The following is a 24,131-nucleotide window of genomic DNA, read 5'->3' as shown; positions in this document are numbered from 1 at the left end:
GATATCAAAGAGAGAGACAGGAGAGTTCACAATTTCCACAACAGACAATCAAAGATCTTAACTCTCCCCTCATACCTGATAGAAAAATTAACAGAAATATCACGCCCAACAATTGTAGGATACGCCTTTTTTTCAAGTGTACATAGAATATTAATCAAATTGGATATCATGCTGGACCACAAAACAAGCCTAAATAAATTTAAAGGAAGGAAATCACACCTAGTATGTTCTTTGACCACAGTGGAATTAAAATCAAAATAAATAATAAAGTACCTAGGAAACCATCAAGTATTTGAAAATTAGAACACATATACATAATCAGTGCCTCACAGAAGTCAGAAGGGAAATTAGAATACACTTCAAGCCAAGTTAGAATGAAAGCAAGACAAAATGCGAAAGGTGCAACTTTAAATGCTTATATTTAAAAAAGGAAAGGCCTAAAATAAATGAACATTCAACCTTAAGAAGCTAGCAACAGCACAAAGTATAACCAAAGTCAGTCTAAGGAACTGAAGAGCAGAAATCAATAAAATAATAAAGAAAAACCATAGAAATTATTAACAAATTCCAAAGTCGGTTCCTTAAAAAGACCAAAAAAACTGACCAAACTCTGTCTACAATGATCAACAGGAAAAAAAAGAAAACACAAATTATTAATATTAGAAACAAAGCAGGAATCATCTTACAGACTTTTAGAAATTTAGACATTAAAGAATAATATTACGAACCTCATGCTGAAAAATTCAGCAATGTCAAGAAATGGAAACATTCCTTCACAGAGTAACTTATAAAAACTATCACAGATCAAACAGAAAATATTAATAACCTTATACTGAATAAAAAAAACTAAGGCCAGGTGCAGTGACTAACACCTGTAGTCCCAGCACTCTGGGAGGCCAAGGTGGGCAGATCACTTGATCCCAGGAGTTCAAGACTAGCTTGGGTAGCATGGCAAAACACCATCTCTACAAAAAATACAAAAACCAGCCAGGTGTGGCAGCATGCACCTGTAGTCCCAGCCACTTGGGAGGCTGAGATAGGAGGATCACTTGAGCCTGGGAGGTCAAGGCTGCAGTAAATCATAATTGTGCCACTGCATTCCAGCCTGAGTGACACAGCAAGACCTTGTCTCAAAAAAAACAAAAACAAACAAATACTAAAACTAAATTTGTCATCAAAAACATCCTATTAAAAAAAAACCCAACCTGTGCTATACTTTATCAATAGTTAAGAAATGTCACCAACTCTATTCAAAGCACTGGAGTAGGCAGACACAAATAATGGCCTTTGTTCATATAGTCTGTTTCTATTTAAAATTATGAAAAATCTTGAGTTTTTTTTCCCTTTCTTAAAGAAGCCTCTTCATTACTTGAGATCACACTCATTAGTCATAGGAAATTACAGTCTTGACAATTAACAAAAAGCCAAAATGAAAATGTATCTGACTGACTTCCCCTATCCAAACCTACCCTCTGCCGTAAGGCAAATGTGTTTGTCACTGTTGGGAGAGGCAAAGGACCCCTCCACAGCCTTCTAAGCTTCTGACCCAGCTATGCATCTGCAGCGAACTTCTTGATCTTTTTTCCTTAGCATTTTTTTACTTCCAACACTTTAAGTTTTTCATAATTTGGAAATCTGTCTTTTGTCTTTTTCTGCTGAATAATATTCCTTGACTATTGTAACCATTTCCTACTTCCTCACCTACATATTATACTCATGGGTTCACAGAGTTGGCACCATAGGGAGTACAATGTTTTACCCAACTGATATGGGCAGCAAATACGCTAATCCCAACCTAGCAGGTAGTAGTTTTCCTTGTAACCACACACTTTTCAAATGAAATGAGAACTCTGCAGCTGTGGCTAAGAGTTGAATAAAAGTGCGAGTGTGAATAAAAACTGCAAGCATGACTGTAAAGTCAGTTCAGGAAATGTACAACCAAAGGCTTTCATCAGTCTACATGCCATATCCCACTAATCGTCTTTGTAAAGGACTAGCCATTTATTCTAACCACCCGCTTCCAACTAATTAGCTGAGCTAAGGTAGATGTACTTATTTCAAGAGTTAAAAGTTTCAGAAGCATCTGCTTTATAGTTTCTGATTACATGTGTCTGTGGTTATTATGATGGTGTATAAAGCATGTCAATATCTAAGCAGCCTCCAACTTATAAAGTCACATTTAGTTATGATCCTAAATACAATCAGCATCTTCCAACAAAGACCAATCTCTTCCTCTTCTCCTCCCCATAAACAGAAGCCAGGAATCCCTGGTTAACAGCCTTGAAAAAAAGCATCACCCATGAGAAATGTGATCTGTTAGAAGGAATGGTCTCCTTTATGCCCAGGAGGCAGGCCTGTTGCCCCAATACCTCCCTCGTAGGCTGCCTGACCTGATGGCCTAAGTACCTGCTTTAAGTTCCACTACTCAGACTCCTTTGGGTTAAAAATGCTTATCTCATAAGGAATAGAAACCAACCAGTGTTTTTAACAAGTATCTTAAATTTGGCCACTCTTATTAAAACACAGATGTGTTGCGGGCTAAGCCTGCTGATGTACAGAGGTGGTATGATTTTTTTTTTTTTTTGAAATGGAGTTTCACTTTTGTTGCCCAGGCTGGAAGGCAGTGGTGTAATCTCGGCTCACTGCAACTTCTGCCTCTCAGGTTCAAGTGATTCTCCTGCCTCAGCATCCCGAGTAGCTGCAACTACAGGTGCGCGCCACCATGCCTGGCTAACTTTTGTATTTTTAGTAGAGCTGGGGTTTCACCAAGTTGGCCAGGCTGGTCTTGAACTCCTTACCTCAGGTGATCCACCCACCTCGGCTTCCCAAAGTGCTGGGATTACAGGCGTGAGCCACTGTGCCCGGCCAGTATGAATTTTGAACACAGAATACTTCTGCAGGATAGGGCGGGCCTAGGTAGTATGACCAGGTGGATGGAGTCCTAGGATAAGCAAGAAGGCACAAGAATCTGCAAAATGGACAACATCCTAGCGAATCAAAAGATAAACTTTACCTCTTTCACAATTTTGCCCAGGCCAGTCTTCATCCAGAGAAAGCACTCTACTTGGCCCTATTCACAGACTTCTGGACATTACTAGTAACAATAACAGTTGTATCAAATGGGGTTCATGCAGCAGTCGGTCACACGTTAGCTCAAGAAGCTAGCTAGCTAGCCCACACAATACTGTTTGTACAGAAAAGTCAATGCAAGTTCCATACAACCTGAAAATAAGTGTAGTGGAAACCACTGATTTAGATGTTTCCTAGCAGCATGGTGCTAAGCATTTTCTGAGCATCATCTTACTTAATAGCCACAACAATTCTAGGAGGTAAGTACTATTCTTATTCCTATTTTATTTTACAGATAAGCAGAGTAAGAAGTAACAAATAACTTGATTGAAACCATATAGCAAAATTAAACCGTATACTCCAAAGAAAATATACAGATGGCAAACAAGCATATGAAAAGATGCTCAACATCACTAATCATTAGGGAAATACAAATCAAAACCAAAACCAGTTATCACTTATACCCATTAAGAAGGCTACTATCAAAAAATCAGAAAATCTAAAGTGTTGACCAGCCAAGTATGGTAGCTCACACCTGTGATCCCAGCACTTTGGGAGCCTGAGGCAAGTGGATCATTTGAGGTCAGGAGTTTGAGATGAGCCTGACCAACATAGTGAAACCCGTCTCTACTAAAACTACAAAAAAAAAAAAAAAAATAAGCAGCGTTTGGAGGCACACACCTGTAATCCCAGCTACTCAGGAGGCTGAGACGGGAGAATCACCTGAACCCAGGAGGCACAGGTTGCAGTGGGCCGATATCACACCACTGCACTCCAGCCTGGGCGACACAGCAAGACTCTGTCTCAAAAAAAAAAAGTGTTGATGAGGATGTGGAAGAATTAGAATCTTTATGCACTGCTGGTAGAATTGTAAAATGGTGTAACCATGACAGAAACCAGTATGGAGGTTCCTCAAAAAATTAAAAATAGAACTACCATATGATTTTCCAATCCCACTTCTAGGTATATATACAAGACTGAAAGCAGTTCCTCAAGGAAATATTTGCATACCCATATCCATAGCAACGCCACTCCAAAAGCCAAAAGGCAAAAGCAGCACAAATGTTCATCAGTGGATGAATAAACAAAATGTGGGATATCTATACGATGGAATATTATTCAGCCTTAAAAGTAAAAGAAATCCTGTCACATGCTACAACATGGATGAACCTTGAGGATACTATGCTAAGTGAAATATGATGAGCACAACAAGACAAATACTATATGATTCCAATTATATGAAGATCTAGAATAGTCAAATACATAGTGACAGAAAGTAGAACAGTGATTCCCAGGGGCTGAAGCAGAGGTAAAGGGGAGCTGCTGTTTAATGGGTACAGATATCAGATTTGCAAGATGAAAAGTTCTGAAGATCTTGTTCACAGCAATATGAGCATATTTAATTCTACTAAATTATATGCATAAAAATTGTTAAGATGGTAACTTTTATATTGTATATTTTACCACAATTAAAAATATAGAATAACTGGCCGGGCGTGATGGTTCATGTCTGTAATCCCAGCACTTTGGGAGGCCAAGTCGGGCAGATCAGGAGGTCAGGAGTTCAAGACCAGCCTGGCCAACATGGTGAAACCCCACCTCTACTAAAAATACAAAAATTAGCTGGGCATGGTGGTGTGTTCCAGTAATCCCAGCTACTCAGAAGGCTGAGGCAGGAGAATTGCTTGAATCAAGACCCAGGAGACGGAGGTTGCAGTGAGTCAAGATTTTACCACTGCATTCCAGCCTGGGCTACAGAGTAAGACTCCGTCTCAAAAAAAGGAAAGAAAAAAAGAATTACTGCACAAAGCCAGCCAGACTCAAAGGTGGGACTAATTCTAAATTCCATACTCTTTCCACTATGACTTTATTGTATAATAAATAAATAAATTATCTTCATTCATTACGCAAAGATGAGTGCCAGCACAAGCACTAGGAATGCATCAGTTAATAAAAGAGTCACAGGTCTCTGCCCTCACACAGTATAAGTCCTAGCAAATATAACTGATCATTTCACAAGGACACCTGAATTATCCCTATGTTCAAAAAACTTTGCCAAGATTTTAGTATTGCTTCAATGTTCAGTTTGTTCCTCTCAAAAGCTATTAAAACAGAGACATGTAGAGAACTGAAGCGTTTCCCTTGATTTTTCAAGATCTCAGAGGCGTCCTCAAATAACAGTCTTACTTTACTTGCATTCTAGTGAGTGAAATCCCCTGATATGTTTCCTGGTAATTCTGGCTCAAGCTCCATATTAATAAATGCCCATGTTCCATTTTTCACTAACCTAAACCTCTTCTTTATTCATTATGTACTTGCCATCATTTTAAATTGCTTATTTTAAAAAGGTAAAACGAGAAAGCAGAGGAATATGGAAAGCATATTTCTAATTCAAGATTTCAACTAAAGACATAGTTATTTAGCTTAGTTAAGTAAGATTATTATTAATTCACATCATTTACTAAACCGCTGATTCAAATCCAAACAAGTCAGGTAATACCTGGCAGTTTCAGTTATACAGACTCTTTTCCTTTCTTTCTTTCTTTTGCAAATTTAGAGAACTGGCAACAATTCTCTCTCTCTTTAATAAATTCCTATTCGAAATAATTTTTTCAAGGAACCAACAGACTTCAAAGACAGATCACTTGGGCGGGGCATGGTGGCCCTCGCCTGTAATCCCAGCACTTGGGGAGGCCAAGGAAGGCAGATCACCTGAGGTCAGGAGTTTGGGGCCAGCCTGGCCAACATGATGAAACCGTCTCTACTAAAAGCACAAAAATAAGTCGGGCATGGTGGCACAAGCCTGTAATCCCAGCTACTCAGGAGGCTAAGGCAAAAGAATTGCTTGAACCTGGGAGGTGAAGGTTACAGTGAGCCAAGATTGCGCCACTGTACTCCAGCCTGAGCAAGACTCCGTCTCCAAAAAAAATTAAAAACCCAGAAACAGATGAATTATGTTAAATTAGCACTAGGCATTTTTTTCTTCAAAAATTAAGCCATCAAGTTTCCCCAAAAAAGCAAGTCAGTTTAACATTCAAGTTACAAAAGCATCTTTCAAATTATAGTTAGCATTGTACAAGATTTAGCCCTTTTTTTTTTAACAGCTAAGCTCTTTATATTCTTTTGTAGCTTCTCTAATTTCACAGTCAGAGCTAGGGTTTACATACAGATGACAAAAGTACCTTTGATAAAGAGTTCCATAAACTAACAGGAATACAAAATCCTACAGGAAAACCATCTCACCAAGTAGACACAGTAGCTCAAAAAAGAGAACAAGTCTGCTAAAGGCACCTTCTATGTGGACTATATGCCTTATTGAAGCATGCTTATGAATATTAAAACATCATTTTGACTGCATTCATTCCAAGCCTCTTCAGAGACCTCAAGGTCTGACTGCCCCACAAGATGTCCCACAAATAGTAGTGACCAGGTTGTCATCATTCCCTGGAAACTGCTTAGGAGTAAGATTCTTTTCTAATTGAGGAAGGCAGGGAAAAAGAAATTGACCAGTTGTACCTTAAAAAGAGTATCACAAACCAAATGTTATTCAAACTCTTCATTTAACTGTAAGAGAAAATTACTGTTTTTAATTTAAAATGCTTTACCTAGATTTGAAACAAAATATTTGCACTAAGGGCTTATAAGGCTCATTTGTTTTTGAAAAAACTGTCTCATTTAAATGTTCATAACTCAGCAACACATGAAAAAAGGTACAAAACTATATATATATATATATATATATATATATATATATGGATTCTATTTTTCAAAAACTGTATATTACTATATATGCCTTAGTTATCTTCCAAAAACAGGACACTGCTTTTATTCAAGGTCCTCACAACATCTAGCAGGAATTTCTTGTTACTTCATTTGGCTTAAACAAAATAGGGTAGCAGCTATCCTATGTTACTAAATAGCTTGGAGTCACAGAGGGCCATTTCATATTAGGGACATAACATATATGTATGCTTTCTGTATATATGCTTTATACATACCAAGTATATATAGAGAGAATATGTATACGTGCCTAAAATAAAACACAGATGAAGGATTTACCTTCATCGTACATTTCCTCTATCAAATAGGCCTCTGCTCGATCTTTCAGGGCATTCACATTGTCAGGTTCCATCTGTAAAACTTCAGAACATACCCTAATAGCTTCAACAGGCTTCTCGTCCTAAAAGGAAATGTGAGAAAAGGATTTATGGTTGGTATTCCATACGTGGAGTTTTCACATTTCTGGGAACAAGTCAACTGTTACCTTAGAAAAGCAGTGGCAAATCCTCTCCTTTGAACGAACTGTATATTCAACAATGCTTGGCTCTGTTTTCATGACAGATTCGTATTTGCTGGTAGCATCTGTGTATCTAAGAAATGAGCAAATCATGATAAGAAACAATGTCATTTGATTTCCAGAGTTGCAGAAAGGCCCTTCCCCTCTTCACCATGTGTTACTTAATCAATCCAATTGGATGAGTCCCTGGCTTCAGATTTGGGTTTTCTCTTATTAATCTAGAGTCGCCTAGAAGGTACACTCCATAGTTAAGAGTAAGAAGATAAAACAAAAGACCACGGAAGATGCAGATGGACAGAACAAAGCATACCTGTGAGTACCAATCAAACCACAAGAATTTCCTTACAGAAGCAACCTTGGAATTCCGAAACTGAGTAAAACACCCTGTTGAGTCTAATTTACACTGATCACATTGAACAATACAGAGATCAAGTTTTATTTCTTGGTCAGTACACACTTCCATGAAAATAATGGAGTCCATTACATGCCATTTTATATAATTAATTAATGTAAGTATTCACAACAAGGTACAATGTAGTTCATACAGAAGGTACCTGATTAAATTCCCAACTGTACAAGCTTTCTAAGAATAAAAGCCATTTCAGCATTTTCTTTAATCCAGCAAAAAGTACAAATCCTGTTATATACTATGTTACTTTCCTCAACAATACTAAACTAAAAAATATATTTCTATACTATGGTGGCTCATTATTCCCAAAATACTGCAATCTTCATATGTAAATATGCCAATGTATTAAAACACAGGCTTAACCAAAACATTTCAAACAAAAGCCAGCTTTTCCATCATCCTCAGCAAACTAACGCAGGAACAGAAAACCAAACCCCACATATTCTCACTCATAAGTGGGACCAGAACAGTGAGAACACATGAACACAGGGAGGTGAACATCACACACCAGGGCTTGTGCACAGCAGGCAGCAAGGGGAGGGAGAGCATCAGGACAAATAGCTAATACATACAGGGCTTAATACCTATGTTATGGGTTGATAGGTGCAGCAGACCACCATGGCCCATGTTTACCTACGTAACAAACCTCCACATTCTCCACCTGCATCCTAAAACTTAAAGTTAAAAAAAAAAAAAAAAGCCAGCTTCTGGGAAAGTGGAATAGATGTATTTTTCCCAATTCCTCCAGCTAAGCACAACTAAAAACCTGAAAAATTATATATAATTATATATAAATATATTTTAAAATAGAAAACTTTCAAAGGAGGAGAGAAGACAGACTAGCCAGTGACTCAGGACCTGAGGAAAAACATGGTAAGATGTTCCCTGGGTTCCTTTTTGTTTCATATATCCCAGACTTGGAGCTGAAAATTCCAGCAATGCAGAAATGCCAACAGGTACAGAACAACAATAACAAAAACCTGCAGAAGTCTGCTCTCTCTAGCCAGAGGACCTGAAAAGGGCAGACTTGCAAACAGAAAATTTTTTAACAATAACAGCTCAACTCCAGCCAAATACTACAGAGAAAATTACACCCCTGCCTCAACCCACACCTCTTCACTATGAGTATACGGCCTAGATTTTCTCCCTGGTGAGGCTGTAACAAGCTTCCCTCTACACCTCTACCACAGTAGTGTCAGGGAAGGTCAACTAGAGTGACAGGACTTTCATCCATGGCTGGTAATGAGTCCCCACCCCACAACCCCAGTGGTGTCAGTGGAGACTGTGAGGAGCCAAAACTCTGCCCTGCACAAGTGGTGGCAAGAAGCTTCCTGACCGTTAGGTATCCACAAAGCCCAAGTAGGAAACTTCTACTTCCACCCAGCTGTAACAAGGTGGCGTCCACCACCCCCATCCCTGCTTTGCTGGAACAGTGTCAAAATCCAGCCAAAAGAAGTCTAAATACAAAACAGACATAACAAAATGAAGATCCCAGGTTTCAATTAAAAACCACTCATCCAACCAAGGACTAGGAAGATCTCAAACTGAATGAAAACTGACAATCAATACAAGAGGACAGAGATATTAGAATTATCTGACAAAGATTTTAAAGCAGCCATTTTTAAAAAGCATCAATTATAAACATGCTCGAAGCAAATGAAAAAAATGCCTAAGCAAAGTAGTAGAAAATAGCAAAGAAATAAAAAATTAAAAAAAAAAAAAAAGTGGAGGTTTAACAAAATAAAAAGCCTTATTGAATGCAGAATGAAGGGGAAAGAGAAAAGAATCAGTGAATTGGAGTGAATCCTAACTTACCAGGATGGACAATACAGTGAAATGCTGTCTCTACAAAAATTTGTTTTGAGGCCAGGCATGTTCGCTCATGCCTGTAATCCCAGCAGTCTGGGAGACTGAGGCAGGCAGATCATGAGGTCAGGAGTTCAGGACCAGCCTGGCCAACATGGTTAAAACCTCATCTCTACTAAAAAAAAAAAAAAAAAATTAGCTGGGCATGGTGGCACGTGCCTGTAATCCTAGCTACTCTGGAGGCTAAGGCAGGAGAATCACTTGAACCAGGACCCTGGAGGCAGAGACTGCAGTGAGCTGAGATTGCACCACTGCTGCACTCTAGCCTGGGTTACAGAGTAAGACACTGTCTCAAAAAAAAAAAAAAATGGTAGGACGGGTGTGGTGGCTCACACCTGTAATCCCAGCACTTTGGGAGGCTGAGGTGTGCAGATCACCTGAGGTCAGGAGTTTGAGACTGGCCAACAAGGTGAAACCCCATCTCTACTAAAAATACAAAAAAAGTTATCTGGGCATGGTGGCAGGCCCCTGCAATCCCAGCTACTCAGGAGGCTGAGGCAGGGAGAATCCCTTGAACCTGGGAGGCAGAGGTTGCTGTGTGGCACTACACTCCAGCCTAGGCAACAAGAGCAAGACTCTGGCTCAAAAATAAAAACTGTTTTATAGAACAACAAAATGAAGGGGACAGAGACGGACCCTGTCTCACGAAAAAAAATTTTTTAATTAGCCAGGTGTGGTGGCATGTGCCTATGGTCTTAGCTACTAACGAGATTGAGGCAGGAGACTGCCTGAGTCCAGGAATTTAAGGTACAGTGAAAAGAAATCACCAAACTCAACAATAAAGAGAAAACAGACTTCTAAAAAATGAAGAGCCTCAGGGACCTATGAGGCTATAGCAAAAGACCTAAGATTTATGACATCATAGTCGAAGAAGAAAGAGAACTGACAAAGTACTTAAAAGAATGGCTGAAAAGTTCCGAAATTTGGGGGCGGCATAAATCTACATATGCAAAAAGCAAAGTGAACTCCGAATAGGATGAACATAAAGAAATCCATGCCAAGACACATCATAAACTTCTGAACACTAAAGACTCAAAGAAAAAATTTTGAAAAACAGGAAAATGACACCTTATCTTTAGAGGGAAAAGCATTCAGGATGACAAGGATTTCACATCAGGAATCATGGAGGCCAGAAAGTAGTATTACAGAATACTAAAAATGCTAAAAAAAAAATAAATGTTAATCCAGAATCCTACACCCAGAGAAAATCTCCTCCAGGACTCAATGTGAAATCAAGACATTCCCGGATAAAGGAAGCTAGAGAAGACCTAACCTAAGAAAGTTCTCTAAACAGAAAGGAAACAATAAACAATAGAACCTTGGAACATTAAAAAGGAAGGAAACATGGTAAACAAAAATACAGGCACATATGTGGTTCAGGAAATATTTAAGACAATTATATTGTAAACAGGAGAAGGTAAAGGAGATGTAAAAGGAAGAAAGGCTCTTTTACTCCACTGCTAAAATGACACCAGTAGACTCTCATAAGTTGTGTTATACTACAGCAAATACTAAAAAAGCTATACAAAGAGATATGTGCAGAAACTCTACAGATGAGTAAAAATTGAATTCTAAAAATATGTTAAAGTAACCAATAGAAAGAAAAAGAAAACAGAAAAACAAAGAACAGAATATAATAAAACGGAAGATTTAAGCCCTAACATAAAATTACATGAAAGGGAAATGGTTTAAATATATCAGTGAAAAGATTAGCAGAGAGCATTAAAAAAAATAACCTAACTGTAAGCTATCTACAAGAAACTCACATTGAATATAAGCAAGTTGAAAGTAAAAGGATGGAAAATAACACACCATGCAAATATTAGAGGAAAGCAAGACAACCTATAATACCACATGAAACAACAAAGAAAATTACCAGAGAGGGACAATATAGAATGATAGAAGGGTCAGTCTACCAGTCTACCATGTAACAATCCAAAATGCGTATATGCCAAATGGCAGAGCTGTTAAGAGAATGAAATGATAAGCCCACAGGAGTAGGAGAAAGTATTTGCAAACCACATATCTGACAAAGGACTAATGTCTAGAAAATCTAAAGAACTCTCAAAACTCAAGAGTAAAAAAACCAAACCATCCAATTAAAATATGGGAAAAAGACATGAAGGGACATTTCACCAAAGATAAACAAATAGCAAATAAATACATGTGATGATATTCACCATTACTATTAGGAAAATGTAAATTAAAACTACAATGAGATACCACAGCTCACCTGTAAGAATGGCTAAAATTTTTTTTTAAAATTGTAACATCACCAAAACATTATAGTCTGCAAGATGTTGGGGGAAACTGAGTAAAGCATTCTCATAATAGCAACTTACAAAGGTACTAAAAGTAGAGGAATCGGAGCCTATTTCCTATTAGGCAGTTTTGTCTGCAGTGCCCTCTACCTACTCTCTTCAGTCCTCCTGCCCAGCCTATAAACCCCCTATAAACAACACTCGCGCAGACACAGCAGCCTCTTACTTCTGCCCACTCTTATTTACTCTTTAGGATTAGGATTAACTATCTATCATCTTCTCTTAAAAAAGCTTTTCTTTTACTCCTTGCCTTTACCATCCTGGTTTGGAGTAAATACTCCTCTTTGGCACTCCCATTATCCTCTGTACATTCTATCACTTTAGTATCACATTGTCTTTTAATAATCAGTTTATATATCTGTTTTCCATGCAATGCTATAAACTTCTTAAGAACAAAAACAATCACCAAATTCATTTCTGTACCCTCAGTACATAGCTCAGTGCCTGATATAGAAGATAATAATAGCTGATAAGGATGCTACACAGTTACTATTATTTACATTCTGGTAGTTTTGCTAAGGCCCAGGGCTATCTAGAATACCCCACCCTCAATGGCTGAGGAGTAAAAGAGTAGTTCTGTAGTTCACTCGTGCCCACGACCCAACATATAAGGAAAGGCTGGACAGTTGGGACAACCATATTCTCACCTGCCATCTCTGATGAGCTCTTCAGCTGACTCAATAAGCTTATTAAGTTTCTTTACTTGTTTATAGTGTGCAAAACACCTTTTATGATCCTGGTCAAGTTTAAGACATTCCCGAACTTCACTGTTTACATATTTAAAAAAAGGAAAATACTTCATGTCAAAACAATCAATGAGTAGTTCTCCACACTAAATACAGAAATCACGATAAAAATATTTTTTGTTTGCAACAATTAAACAAAAACATACTGAGACTTATAATTTACTATATACACTTATATATATATATATATATATGACATTGTACCATGCATATATTTGTTAATTCAAATTAAAATGACTTAGCATTATACAGCAAATACTCTATTTTGTTTCTATAAATATAATAGCCTTCCTATTTATTTTAATAAGCAACTTCATGAAAACAAACTACATGGAATTAAAGTAACTTGGGAGTAACACAAAATATATAAATGGATATACAATATAAACACAGCCTTAACCACCATCTTATTAATTAATGTTAAAACAAGATGAGGTCATCTTACAGCCAACAATAAAAAAGATCGGATGTGTGTCAGTAGAACTGACCTGAGCGACAGTTCGTGGTCTCCTAGTTGGTAGTATAGTATGCTTATTTTATAAAACGCCTCAGTATTATCATTCTTCAACTTTGATGCAGCTTTTAAGTCACTTATAGCTTTCCTAGGTTCTCCTTCTTTTATAAAACATTCAGCTCGAAGTTCCCGTAGTTCTGCATCCCAAACACAAACCTTGAGGAACAAAAAACCAAGACTTTAAGAAAGAAAAAGTTATCCACATTCATTGTTGAATTCCACATATTTTTTATCAATATATTTTATCAACATAAAACAGTTTCAATTAATATGATGACTTATATTGTGCAAATATTATTTTAAAATCTAATACAATTTAAATGTGACAAAACTGATGTGACAAAATAGTTTCTCCAAAAATGGTGTAAATGAATTCTAATGGGGGAAGGGATATATATAACAAGGCCCTTTTCTTACTGCCTTCGATTATGTAACTAAGACACTGATAATAAGAAAACACAGCATTTACTATCAGAGGGTTGTTCCTAGTGAAGCATATTTGAAGAGAATATTCTGTTATCAGATTTTTATACTTAATCAACAATTCTAATTTCTAGTCAAAAAATAAAATCTATGTTCTACATTGGCAAAGTATTTTTTTCTGCTAATAACTAAATTCTCAGCTGGGCACAGTGGCTTATGCCTGTAATTCCAGACTGGCTTAGGCAAAACAGCAAGAACTCATCTCTACAGAAAGTTTAAAAAAGTATCAACTAACTGGGTGCAGTGGGACACACCTGTGGCCCCAGCTACTCAGGAGGCTGAGGCGGGAGGATCACCTGAGCCCAGGAGTTCGAGGTTACAGTGAGCTATAATTGCACCACTGCACTCCAGTCTAGGTACAGAGACCCAGTCTCTAATATATATATATACACACACACACATATATATAAAAAAATTGTCTTCTGTGAAATGTCACCTCCTTAAAAATAAATCCTCATATCAAGAAAAAAGAAAGAAAGAAAAACTACCATGAGAGGGCAAGAGGTTGAGGCTTCACCGTTCCTATTGTATCAAAAAGTCCAGAAGGGTTTAGTAAACACAACAGTTTTCTTCAAATCATAAACCCAAGAGCTCATCAATAAGGCTGGTGGAAGTATCTTTGCATATTTCTTAGAGCTGTTCTAAAGTCATATCAAATTTTCGCATATATGAAAATATCAAAGTCAACATCATAAATAAATATCATGGACAATAACCTAGGTCAAAATGGATAGTTAATAGAAGGTAAAAATGTAAACTGTATGTCCTTAATAAAGCATAAACAAAATAACCTAATAAAACATGAACTGTACTGGACTTTATCACAAAATCTTCTGTAAAATTATCAATGAAATGCCCATTCTGCACGTAAGTTTACTGCCAAAATTAAATGAAAGTGTATATCAAAGTACTGTGAAAATCATAAATAAATGTGAATTACTACTGCTTCCATTTGAATATTTCAGTAGACTTCCTTTGGGAATCAGTTGTCATTAAATTCTTCAAAAGCAAAGAAACTTAGACTTAGGTTTCCCTAGCTAGAACTCTCTGGATCCTATCAATTATTATTAATTTTTCTTTTTTTGGGATGGAGTCTCACTCTGTGACCCAGGATAGAGTGCAGTGACACGATCTTGGCTCACTGCAACCTCCGCCTCTCAGGTTCAAAGGATTCTTATGCCTTAGCCTCCCAAGTAGCTGGGATCACAAGCATGTACCACCACACCTAGCTTTTTTTTTTTTTTTTTTTTTTTTTTTGGTAGACGCAGGGTGTCACCATGTTGGCCAGGCTGGTCTCAAACTCCTGGTCTCAAATGATCCACCCACCTCGACCTCCCAAAGTGCTGGGATTACAGACATGAGCCATGGTATTCGGCCAATTACTAATATTTTTAGACAGGGTCCCACTCTGTCGCCCAGGCTGCAGTACAGTGGTGCAGTCATAGCTCACTGCAGCCGCAAATTCCTGGGATCAAGTGATCCTCAAGCCTCAGCTCCCAAGTAGCTAGAACTACAGGCACATACTATCAACCCTTTAACTGCCTTATTGTCTAGAAATTTTTCTCTGAACATTCCTCTTTCCTCCGAACATCATTTTTCCTTTTACTGCAACCTTCTCTTTCATCTTTTATCCCATTATCTAACCACTAGAGTTTTCTTCCCAAAAACATACAAAACCAAACTAAAATAGCAAAGCAAACAATGTATAAACATTTAATTCTCATGCCATCGCACGTTCAGTGCATTTACTGAAAACTTCATTCCAAGTTTTTTCTATATAAACACTACTTTATACTTAAGAGCCGAAAGCCCAAGGACCAACCTGACTTTCTCCTGCCTAGGCTTTTGTGGTATGTGACATGTCAAAGTATATCCTTACCTCTAAAATCTTATCAAGGAAGGCTATGGCAGTAATATAATCTCCACTTTCAAAAGCATCAAGTGCTTGTGAACGCAAACGTTGCATTTCATCAGATTTTGTAAGTTGAGACTGTGCTTCCTTTTCTTCATTTTCACTTGGATTAGATTTGAGCTATAAGGAAAATTAAAAGTTAAATTAAGCAGAGTTTTTAATCTCTTAAATCTGATACCCATAATATACACAAGGGTTAACCATTCCAAATACTTAAGTTCATTGGGTAAAAAGGGTAAAGAGATACTGGAAAAACTGGCTTATCTGATGACTGGATGTAGCAGGGTAGGCCCCTTAGTTCTACCAGTATGGTCCACGAGCATGAACAACAGATCTAGACTCAGAAGACCTGGGTCTTGCAAACTTACCAGGAAGCAAATATATGTAGGCATGTGAAAGGACACAGAAGAACGAAGGAGGGAATGCACGTTTCTCACTTTCTTACATATAGCTCTGCAGAATAAAGTAACTTGAGTTTTATTTATTTTGCCTTCTAGTTATATTTCCTAAGTATTTTTTTACGTATAAAATAACCAAAATAATGACACATGTATGGAAACTAAAAGAAGGGGCCAGCTTTTTTAGAGGTTGTAAGATTTAAAAAAAGATGTGATACCAAAGGGATTAAAGTACAACAAGAAAGAAGGAATTTAGAAGGAAATATAAAAGAGTAATACCTTACTAAAAGGAGCATAATGTGGTTTTCAGAGTTCTGCACACTGCCTCTTTATAAAATAACTTTATGAAGACATAATTTATATAACATAAAATTACTCATTTCAAATGTACAATTACATGATTTTTTAAAAATAAGTTTACCAAGTTGTGCAACCATCACCACAGTTTTAGACCATTTCATCACCCCAGTAAGATCTCATTTTGACTTACAGTTCATCCCCACCGCCAACCCCAGCGCTGTGCACTCGGACTTTTAATTTCTTCCTCCAAACAAAAAATAATGTCTCAGAAAACCAGGTAGCTACATTTTTTAAACCTGGGGGTGAGGAGGCTAAGACTGTAGTTCACATGTAATAATTTTTGAAATCTTAGTATTCTTACTAAGATGGAAAGTATAACAAAATTGAAAAGGGTTCCAATTTTGGGTGAGATACAGACAAAGGAAAGTTAATTTTGGAAATCTCCCTCCTCAATGAGTCAATTATACTCCTCCTTTCAGTAGATTAATTTTTAAAATATACTTCCACCTGGTGGGAGAGAAAACTCCAAATGAGAAACTTTATCAATATTATTTCTTGATAAGGATACTTATCCATTTTATGTTTTAGGATATTTTAGCTATTCTATTTTGTCTGTTTTAACCCTTGACTTTTGAAGAACAGAACTTGAAGTATCTATAAGGAACTAGGAATTGGTAACCTCCACTCACTCTGGGGAACGGTTTCCCTCAATGATTGCATCATCCAGTTTAAGGGTGTTTTGGAGCCAGACATGCTTGTCTCTGTTTTATCATCCTTAGGGTGGTCTGGTATACTTCTGATAGATGCCATCAGAGAGACTATGAATGTGTGTGCACTGCCACTTTGCTCTGGGTAAAGGTTTACTGACAACTTGTTTCCTATGAGTATACTACTGACCCTTTTAGATAGAATGTATCAAAGACTGACTGCCTCTTCAGGATAGAATTTGTACCTTTTTTCCTCGCAAACATTGGAGTCTAATTTCTTCCACACAGTTTTTCTTGTTGGAAGGTGAGAGGAGAAGCCCTAAATCTTGGGACAGAGGGTAGAGGGTTCAGGCAATGGGAACAGGAAAGAGGGAGTGAGCTCAGGTCATCTAGGCCTCCGTGGGGCCAGAAGACAGGTGGGGAAGAGGGACAGAGGATTCTTCCAAGGAAGTAAGAAAGGAGTTGGGAGAAACAAACAAAGGGCTTCCTTAGAAGCCTGAGAGTTTCAAAGAGAGTCAAGTGAGATGAAGTTTGGATTTTGGGTTTTTTTTTTTTTTTTTTTTTTACTTTTTAAAGACACAGGGCACAGGGTCTTGGTCTCTCACCAAGGCTGGAGTGCAGTGGCATGTTCATAGCTCACTGCAATCAGTCTCATGAAACTTATTCACTATCATGAGAGAGACCCACGCCCATGATTCAATTACCTCCCACTGGGTCCCTCCCGTGACACATGAGAATTATGGGAGCTACAATTCAAGATGAGATTTGGGTGGGGACACAGCCAAACCACATCATTTAGTTATATCCTTACATTTTCCTGCTTCATTATGAATTAAACAACTATTTGAGCTCATCCTGTGTGTCCTTGTGCAGGCTGCGTGTGTAGGACAGAGGTTCTCGGGATTGGCCTCAGAATCTCATTACAGTGTTAAATATTGAAGACACCAAAGAGCTTTGTTTATCAGTATTTACTATATTAGAAATAAATTTGAGAAATTAAAATGTTATTAATGAAAAGTTACTACATGGCAATATAATTTCGTATGTAAAAATAACTTTTCAAAAACAAAATTTTAATATTGAGTAGTATTTCCCCTATTTGCAAATTTCTTTATCTGTTTTAATTGAAGAACACAATTGTCATATCTGCTTCTGTATTCAATCTGTTATGATATATGCTTTGGTTGAAGTATACTGAAGATCTAGCTCACTGCAACCTCCATCTCCTGGGTTCAAGTGATTCTCCTGCCCCAGCCTCTCGAGTAGCTATTACAAGCCCATGCCACCACACCTAGCTAATTTTTGTATTTTAGTGGAGACCATGTTGGCCAGGCAGGTCTCAAACTCCTGACCTCAGGTGATCTGCCTACCGTGGCCTCCCAAAGTGCTGGGATTACAGGCATGAGCCACCATGCCCAGCCAAAACTGATTATTTCTGAATTTGTTATACTGAAACAACATCGTGATCCTTTCTGCATTAAAGAATTAAAGATGGAAAAAAACAATGATGACAGTTATTTTGATATATAATAGATTTATGTTAGTTAGAACTGTTTACAATTAATATAATCCACAGATTATCAATGGGGAGTTTCAAATTTCTTACCAAAGGTTTATACTTGATTTAAAAATTAAATTGCAATTGGCACCATTATTTACCTAATATATGGTTTCTCACAATCAAAATACAGGTTTCTAGCTTTGTCACAATAAAAAATAGTTTCATGAAATGACTATTCAAATTGATCATTGCTTTTTTATATTTGGATCTTCTGGAATACTGCCTAAATTTAAATATTATCCATATAAGCCCAAAGCATGAATAGCAAAGATATAGTAAACATTGAAGACCAAGAACAGATGAGTTTAAACTGCATTTAGGGAAGTATGTTAGATTTGGGATTTTAAAAAAGTTTGTGAGAATCAGGAAGTTTTTACAGGAATAAGACATTTATATTTTCTCTACCTGTCCCTCTCCCCTAAATGATTTCTCTCTGTGACTATCTCAGGGAATAGCATGGACAATTTGAACAATCCAGAAACCTGGATATCACAGTTCCTTTGTCTCAGTCACCCCAACCAATGCATCTATCTGGAGCCAACCTCCTAAACATCTACCCTACCTACATTAGCCTACTCTTTGACCACTGTAAGGTTACACTTGGATTACTGATTTACTGCAACAATGTCATTTAGCAGACACTCTGCTTCTCCCCGTCTTCTTCCAATCCATTCTTCAGAGCAACCAGTTGATCGTGCTAAGCCAAAAACTGTTCACAATACTTCCAATATAAACCTTCAATGGCCATAAATGCACAAACCATGGCTGAAGTACAAAGTCAGATCTGAAACTCAAGGTTCCTACCTCTTGTTCCAAAGCTTTTCTTTTTTCTTCAAAATGTATCAAATACAACTTTACAAGAGTGTCAACCTAAATAACAAGCATTCTCCGAAGGTACTGAGTTTATTCAGGAGTGTGCAGGCAATATGCAAATCCAGCATATGCGGGCTATACGGACCACAGGCATAACCAAACAGGTTGAAACCAGGAGAAGCTTTTAAAGGCAAAAGGGAAAAGCATAGGCAATTTGTTTGGAAACAAACAGAACACTGGATACAGGGGAGACTGTGTCAGTCAAGTGTTCTTGTGCATCCAGCTAGCTGAGCTGCAGTGGTCACTGCAGGTGGGGAATGTCAACAGGGCTCCATGGATGTAGAGATGCAGGGACTGCTGGCAAAAGTTCCTATTACAGACATATGTGCAGAAGAGCCCTAAGAGAAGCTGTGTAGCAGTTCTTATAATAAACATGTGTGTGAGGACTCCTTTCTTAACCTCCTGGCTTTTTTTTGTTAGGGTTTGATACAAGTGACTTCATTCTGATTCTGACAACATTCACAAGGGGAAAGAGCTAGAAACTTTAAATAACTGTCATTCAATCATATCAATTTAACAGACATAAAAATTGTATGTAGTTATCAACATTTACAATTATTATTGTCATTGTATCGATGTTATTATGTATGCCCAAGCCTAAAAAAAAAACCAAACCTTACATAAATAATTCCTATTAATAAATATTCTACATATAGATACAACATTCTCTAATAGTTTCCAGAGTAAAGAGAGCCCCAATAAGTATCTATGGGCACAATGTTTTTCTTTTATAATACTTAATGCTAGACTGTGCCACAAAAACTCTGCTTATGTTTGCAATGTCAACATATTATATGACTGGAAACATTTCCTTTAAGACCTATCAATATTAGGCTGTAAAATATGTACTGATTTTTGCTAAACTTAATGACCAGTGGTCTCTGAACAGTTTTAATATTCGTCTCTTTATCTGGAAGACTGAACATTGTATGCACTGGCTTTGAATTCGTATTTCTTGTGTTACCTGACTGATAATATTCTTTTATCATCTGTCCTATAGAATTGAGGTTCTAAATGCTTATAATTTAATCAATTTTTGATATGTTAAATACATTTTTCTCAGCATTCCAATTACATGACCCTCTGTCTCCCTCTCTACCACCTTTGAGCAGGACTATACTGATCAAAGTACACACATATGAATTTGCCAATTATTAATTTGAATTTAAGTCCTACAATGAATTTGGACAAAATATTCCAGATAACCTAAATTTATTTCAAACAAAACTTAACATAAAATATCTCTGAAACATATGAATTCTGTGCTTATATTTTTCTCTAAACCAAATCCAATCTAATTATAATTATTCTTACACACATACAAAATTGTTAATATAACTTTTAAAAAATGACTTATAGTTCTGAAACTTAACTTGGTCTCCCATCTTAATGCCCATTAAGATTTCTCTCATAGAATTAAGTACAAGTTGAGTACTTTCCTATGAAATAATCACAAAAATATCATTCCATGTAAAAGTTGGAATTTAAAACATACCATTTACAATCATGCTAAAAAATAAAAATCTTAGGTATACATTTTTTTAAATGTAAACACATACAGGATCTGTATATTAAATTACAAATTGCTGATGAAAGATATCAAAGGAAACCTCAGTAAATGAAGACATCCCTACTACAGTCATGGAGTGGAAGACTCAACATAATAAAGATGTCAACTCTCCCCAAATTAATCTGTAAGTTTATTACAACTCCTATCCAAACATATCAAGACTTTTTATAACCACAGACAAGTTTATTCTAAAATTTATATGTAAAGACACTGACCTTAAAATATCTTTTAAAATTTTGACAAAGAACAAAAGTAGAAAAGAACCACTTTACCTAATATTAAAGATAACTACTATTAATAAGCAGGAGGTACTGGGCGCAGTGGTTCTTGCCTATAATCCCAGCACTTTGGGAGGCCAAGGTGGGTGGATTACTTGATGTCAGGAGTTTAACAGCAGCCTGGCCAACATGGCAAAACCCCCTTTCCACTAAAAACATAAAAATTAGCTGGGTATGGTGGTGGGTGCCTATGATCCCAGCTACTAGGGAGGTTGAGAAAGGAGAATTGCTTGAACCAAGAAGGCAGAGGTTGCAGTGAGCTGAGATCACACCACTGCATCCAGCCTGGGTGACACAGCAAGACTTCATCTCAGTCAATCAATCAATAAATATGCAGGAGGCCACTGGCATGAGGCTGTCTCCATACTTGCAGTTCCTACCTAAGGAACTACAACCTAACTTAAAGTGAAAACCTAGCTTAAGAATGTAATAAGCAGTGGTGTCTTGGCCAATCATAAGCAGCCAATCTTGCCACTAATCACAGGCAGGTAACTGACCAGATCATATCCAAATAAGTCAAAGGCCTAGGTGTAACCAATCAAATGATTTCCATACCTCACTTTCGTTTTTCATCTGTAAGTACTCACTGGCCACACTGTGGAATCTATCTCTTGAACCCTTTCTGGTTGTGAGGAATGTCGACTTGACTGATCATTCTTTGCTAAAATAAATTCTGCTAAGTTTAAATTCTCAAAAGTTTTTCTTTTAATACTGTCTAGCTATAGTAATCAACAGAGTGCAGGAATGACAAAGGGACAGACATATAGATCAAAGGAACAGACCAAAGAACCTAGAAACAGTCCCATAAAAGTACAGCCAACTAATTTTTGAATAAGGTGCAAAAGCAATTCAATGAAAGAAAGCCTTTCCAAAATATGGTGCTGATATCTAAAGCAATCTGTTATCTAAAGCCAAAACAAATGAACTTTGACCCAAACCTCATATCATCATACAAAAATTAACTCAAACAGACCATGGGCTTAAAAGTAAAACATAAAGCCATAAAACTTTTAGAACATAGGAGAAAAGTTTTAGATCCTAGGGCTTGGTCAATACTTCTTAGACATGACACCAAAAGCATAGTCCATGGAAGTGAAAAGAAAATCAACAAATTGAACTTCATCAAATTTAAAGACTGAGAAAGGCATTCAAAGATGGCTGACTAGAGGCATCTGAAAGTCACCTTCTTCATAAGGAAGAACCCAAATAGCAAGTATAGGTCACCTAGGAGAAGACACTGGAGTCCCAATAGAGAAGTAACAGGAAACACCTCAGAAGAGGAAGAAGAGAGAAGCGAGGCAGCCTGCTTGGATAGGATAAGAGCCCAAAGAGGCTCCAAATGCGGGGAAAGAATAAGTGATCCCCAGCAGTCCACATTCCCACTGTGGACTCCTCCAATCCTAGCTGGAGAGCCCCTCAACCCTTGTGGGCCCTGAATAGTTTCGGGTTAAAACCAGCTGTCTGGAGACTGAATGATGGCATTGCTCCAAAGAAGAAGATAACACTGGGTCCTACGTAACTTCCAAATCCTATGCACCTACAACATGGTGACCCTGTGAGAACACAGCCCTTACCAGGCTGCATCCTGCCCCGGGGCCCACCCAACAGTTCCTGCATCTCCACATCCATTGTCCCCATTGACATCCCCCACCTGCAGATGCCACTATAGGTGGCTGCTGCCACCAGAGCCAAGCACAAGCCACTGGCATCAAGACCCCATCCCAGGAACAGGATTGCTACACATTTTTAAATGTACTGAGCACAGGCTCTCTTGCCCACAGCCACCACCTAGGGACAAAGTGTGTGCTCCCCAGCCACCTGCCTACAGCTGCTGCCACTGAAAGTGCAGTAGCAGAACTACAGCACAGCCACTATTGCTCCCACCTAAGCACTTCACTGAAAGTCTGGGGATCACCCCACCTTTACATACCACAGCCAGCACCTGTACACCTCACCAGGGGGCCCTGAGGAAAGTTCTGCCTTGCATGGCTCACTACCCCTGCCTCTGCCCAAGTTCCCAAGCACACTATCCTGGGGCCTAGGGATTTCTCTGCCCAGTCCACACCCACTGGCACCTGAGCACTCCTTCCGGGAGCTTGAGGGTGAGCCCACCAGCCTGCCATACAATCACAGGTGGCACACACCAGGACACACCACCTGTGGCCTGGAAATGGTCCCCCCAGCCCAGTGTAACCATTGCCAAGACCAGTGCAGACCAGCTGGGATCCAAAGGGTTGTCCTACCACTGCTACTGTCATTGCCCAGGCCACAACTGCTGCCCAGGGGCCCAAGGACCCACCCACCTGTCTGGTCCACTATTGTTCTCTGTCCCAAAATAGGCCACCTGAAGGTCCCAGAATTGGTCCACCTGAACCCACTAACATAAATACCAGCATGTGCCACCTTGGAGCCCTAAGTTAAGCAAGTTTGGCCTGCCATTGACCCTACTGGAGCCCAAGAACTGGGTTATCTGGCATCCCCATCCCCAGCAAAACTACAGAACAGCTTCCACTAAAAGCTGCACCCTAAGCCACTGAAGAAATCACAGACACCATTGACACTGATTACAGCCAGACAAATTATATGGAGACTATGCTACTACACACACCAAAAATCAAAGCCAAAGTGCCCTACCCAACCAAAACCATAGATACAGCTTCAGGAAAAAGTCCTCTCCTACAAAAGCAAATCCAAAAAACTGGAAGAAATGACAGTTGCATTATTAACAGATGCACAAATATCAACCTGTGGACTTAAACATGAAAAAGCAATGAAATATGACACCTCCAAAAGAAAACAGTAACTCTCCAGCAACAGATTCTAATGT

General features: G+C 38.1%; 1 protein-coding gene across 3 annotated transcripts in view; it reads right to left on the bottom strand.

Annotated features, from left to right (window-relative positions):
* The window catches only part of DNAJC3 (DnaJ heat shock protein family (Hsp40) member C3), an 83,465-nt gene that overhangs the window by 17,612 nt on the left and 41,722 nt on the right, over positions 1-24,131 (bottom strand). For all 3 annotated transcript variants that reach the window (XM_054243339.2, XM_002742487.6, XM_035292758.3), the window contains 5 exons: positions 15,585-15,737; positions 13,197-13,378; positions 12,610-12,729; positions 7,334-7,439; positions 7,129-7,249 (listed from right to left, as the gene is read on the bottom strand). In XM_054243339.2, coding sequence (XP_054099314.1) covers positions 7,129-7,249; positions 7,334-7,439; positions 12,610-12,729; positions 13,197-13,378; positions 15,585-15,737 — 682 coding nt within the window. The remainder of the gene's footprint in view (positions 1-7,128; positions 7,250-7,333; positions 7,440-12,609; positions 12,730-13,196; positions 13,379-15,584; positions 15,738-24,131) is intronic.

This window comes from Callithrix jacchus, chromosome 1 (genome assembly GCF_049354715.1).
Source record: "Callithrix jacchus isolate 240 chromosome 1, calJac240_pri, whole genome shotgun sequence".
NCBI lineage: Eukaryota > Metazoa > Chordata > Mammalia > Primates > Cebidae > Callithrix > Callithrix jacchus.
This window is presented reverse-complemented; position numbering and strand designations above follow the sequence as displayed.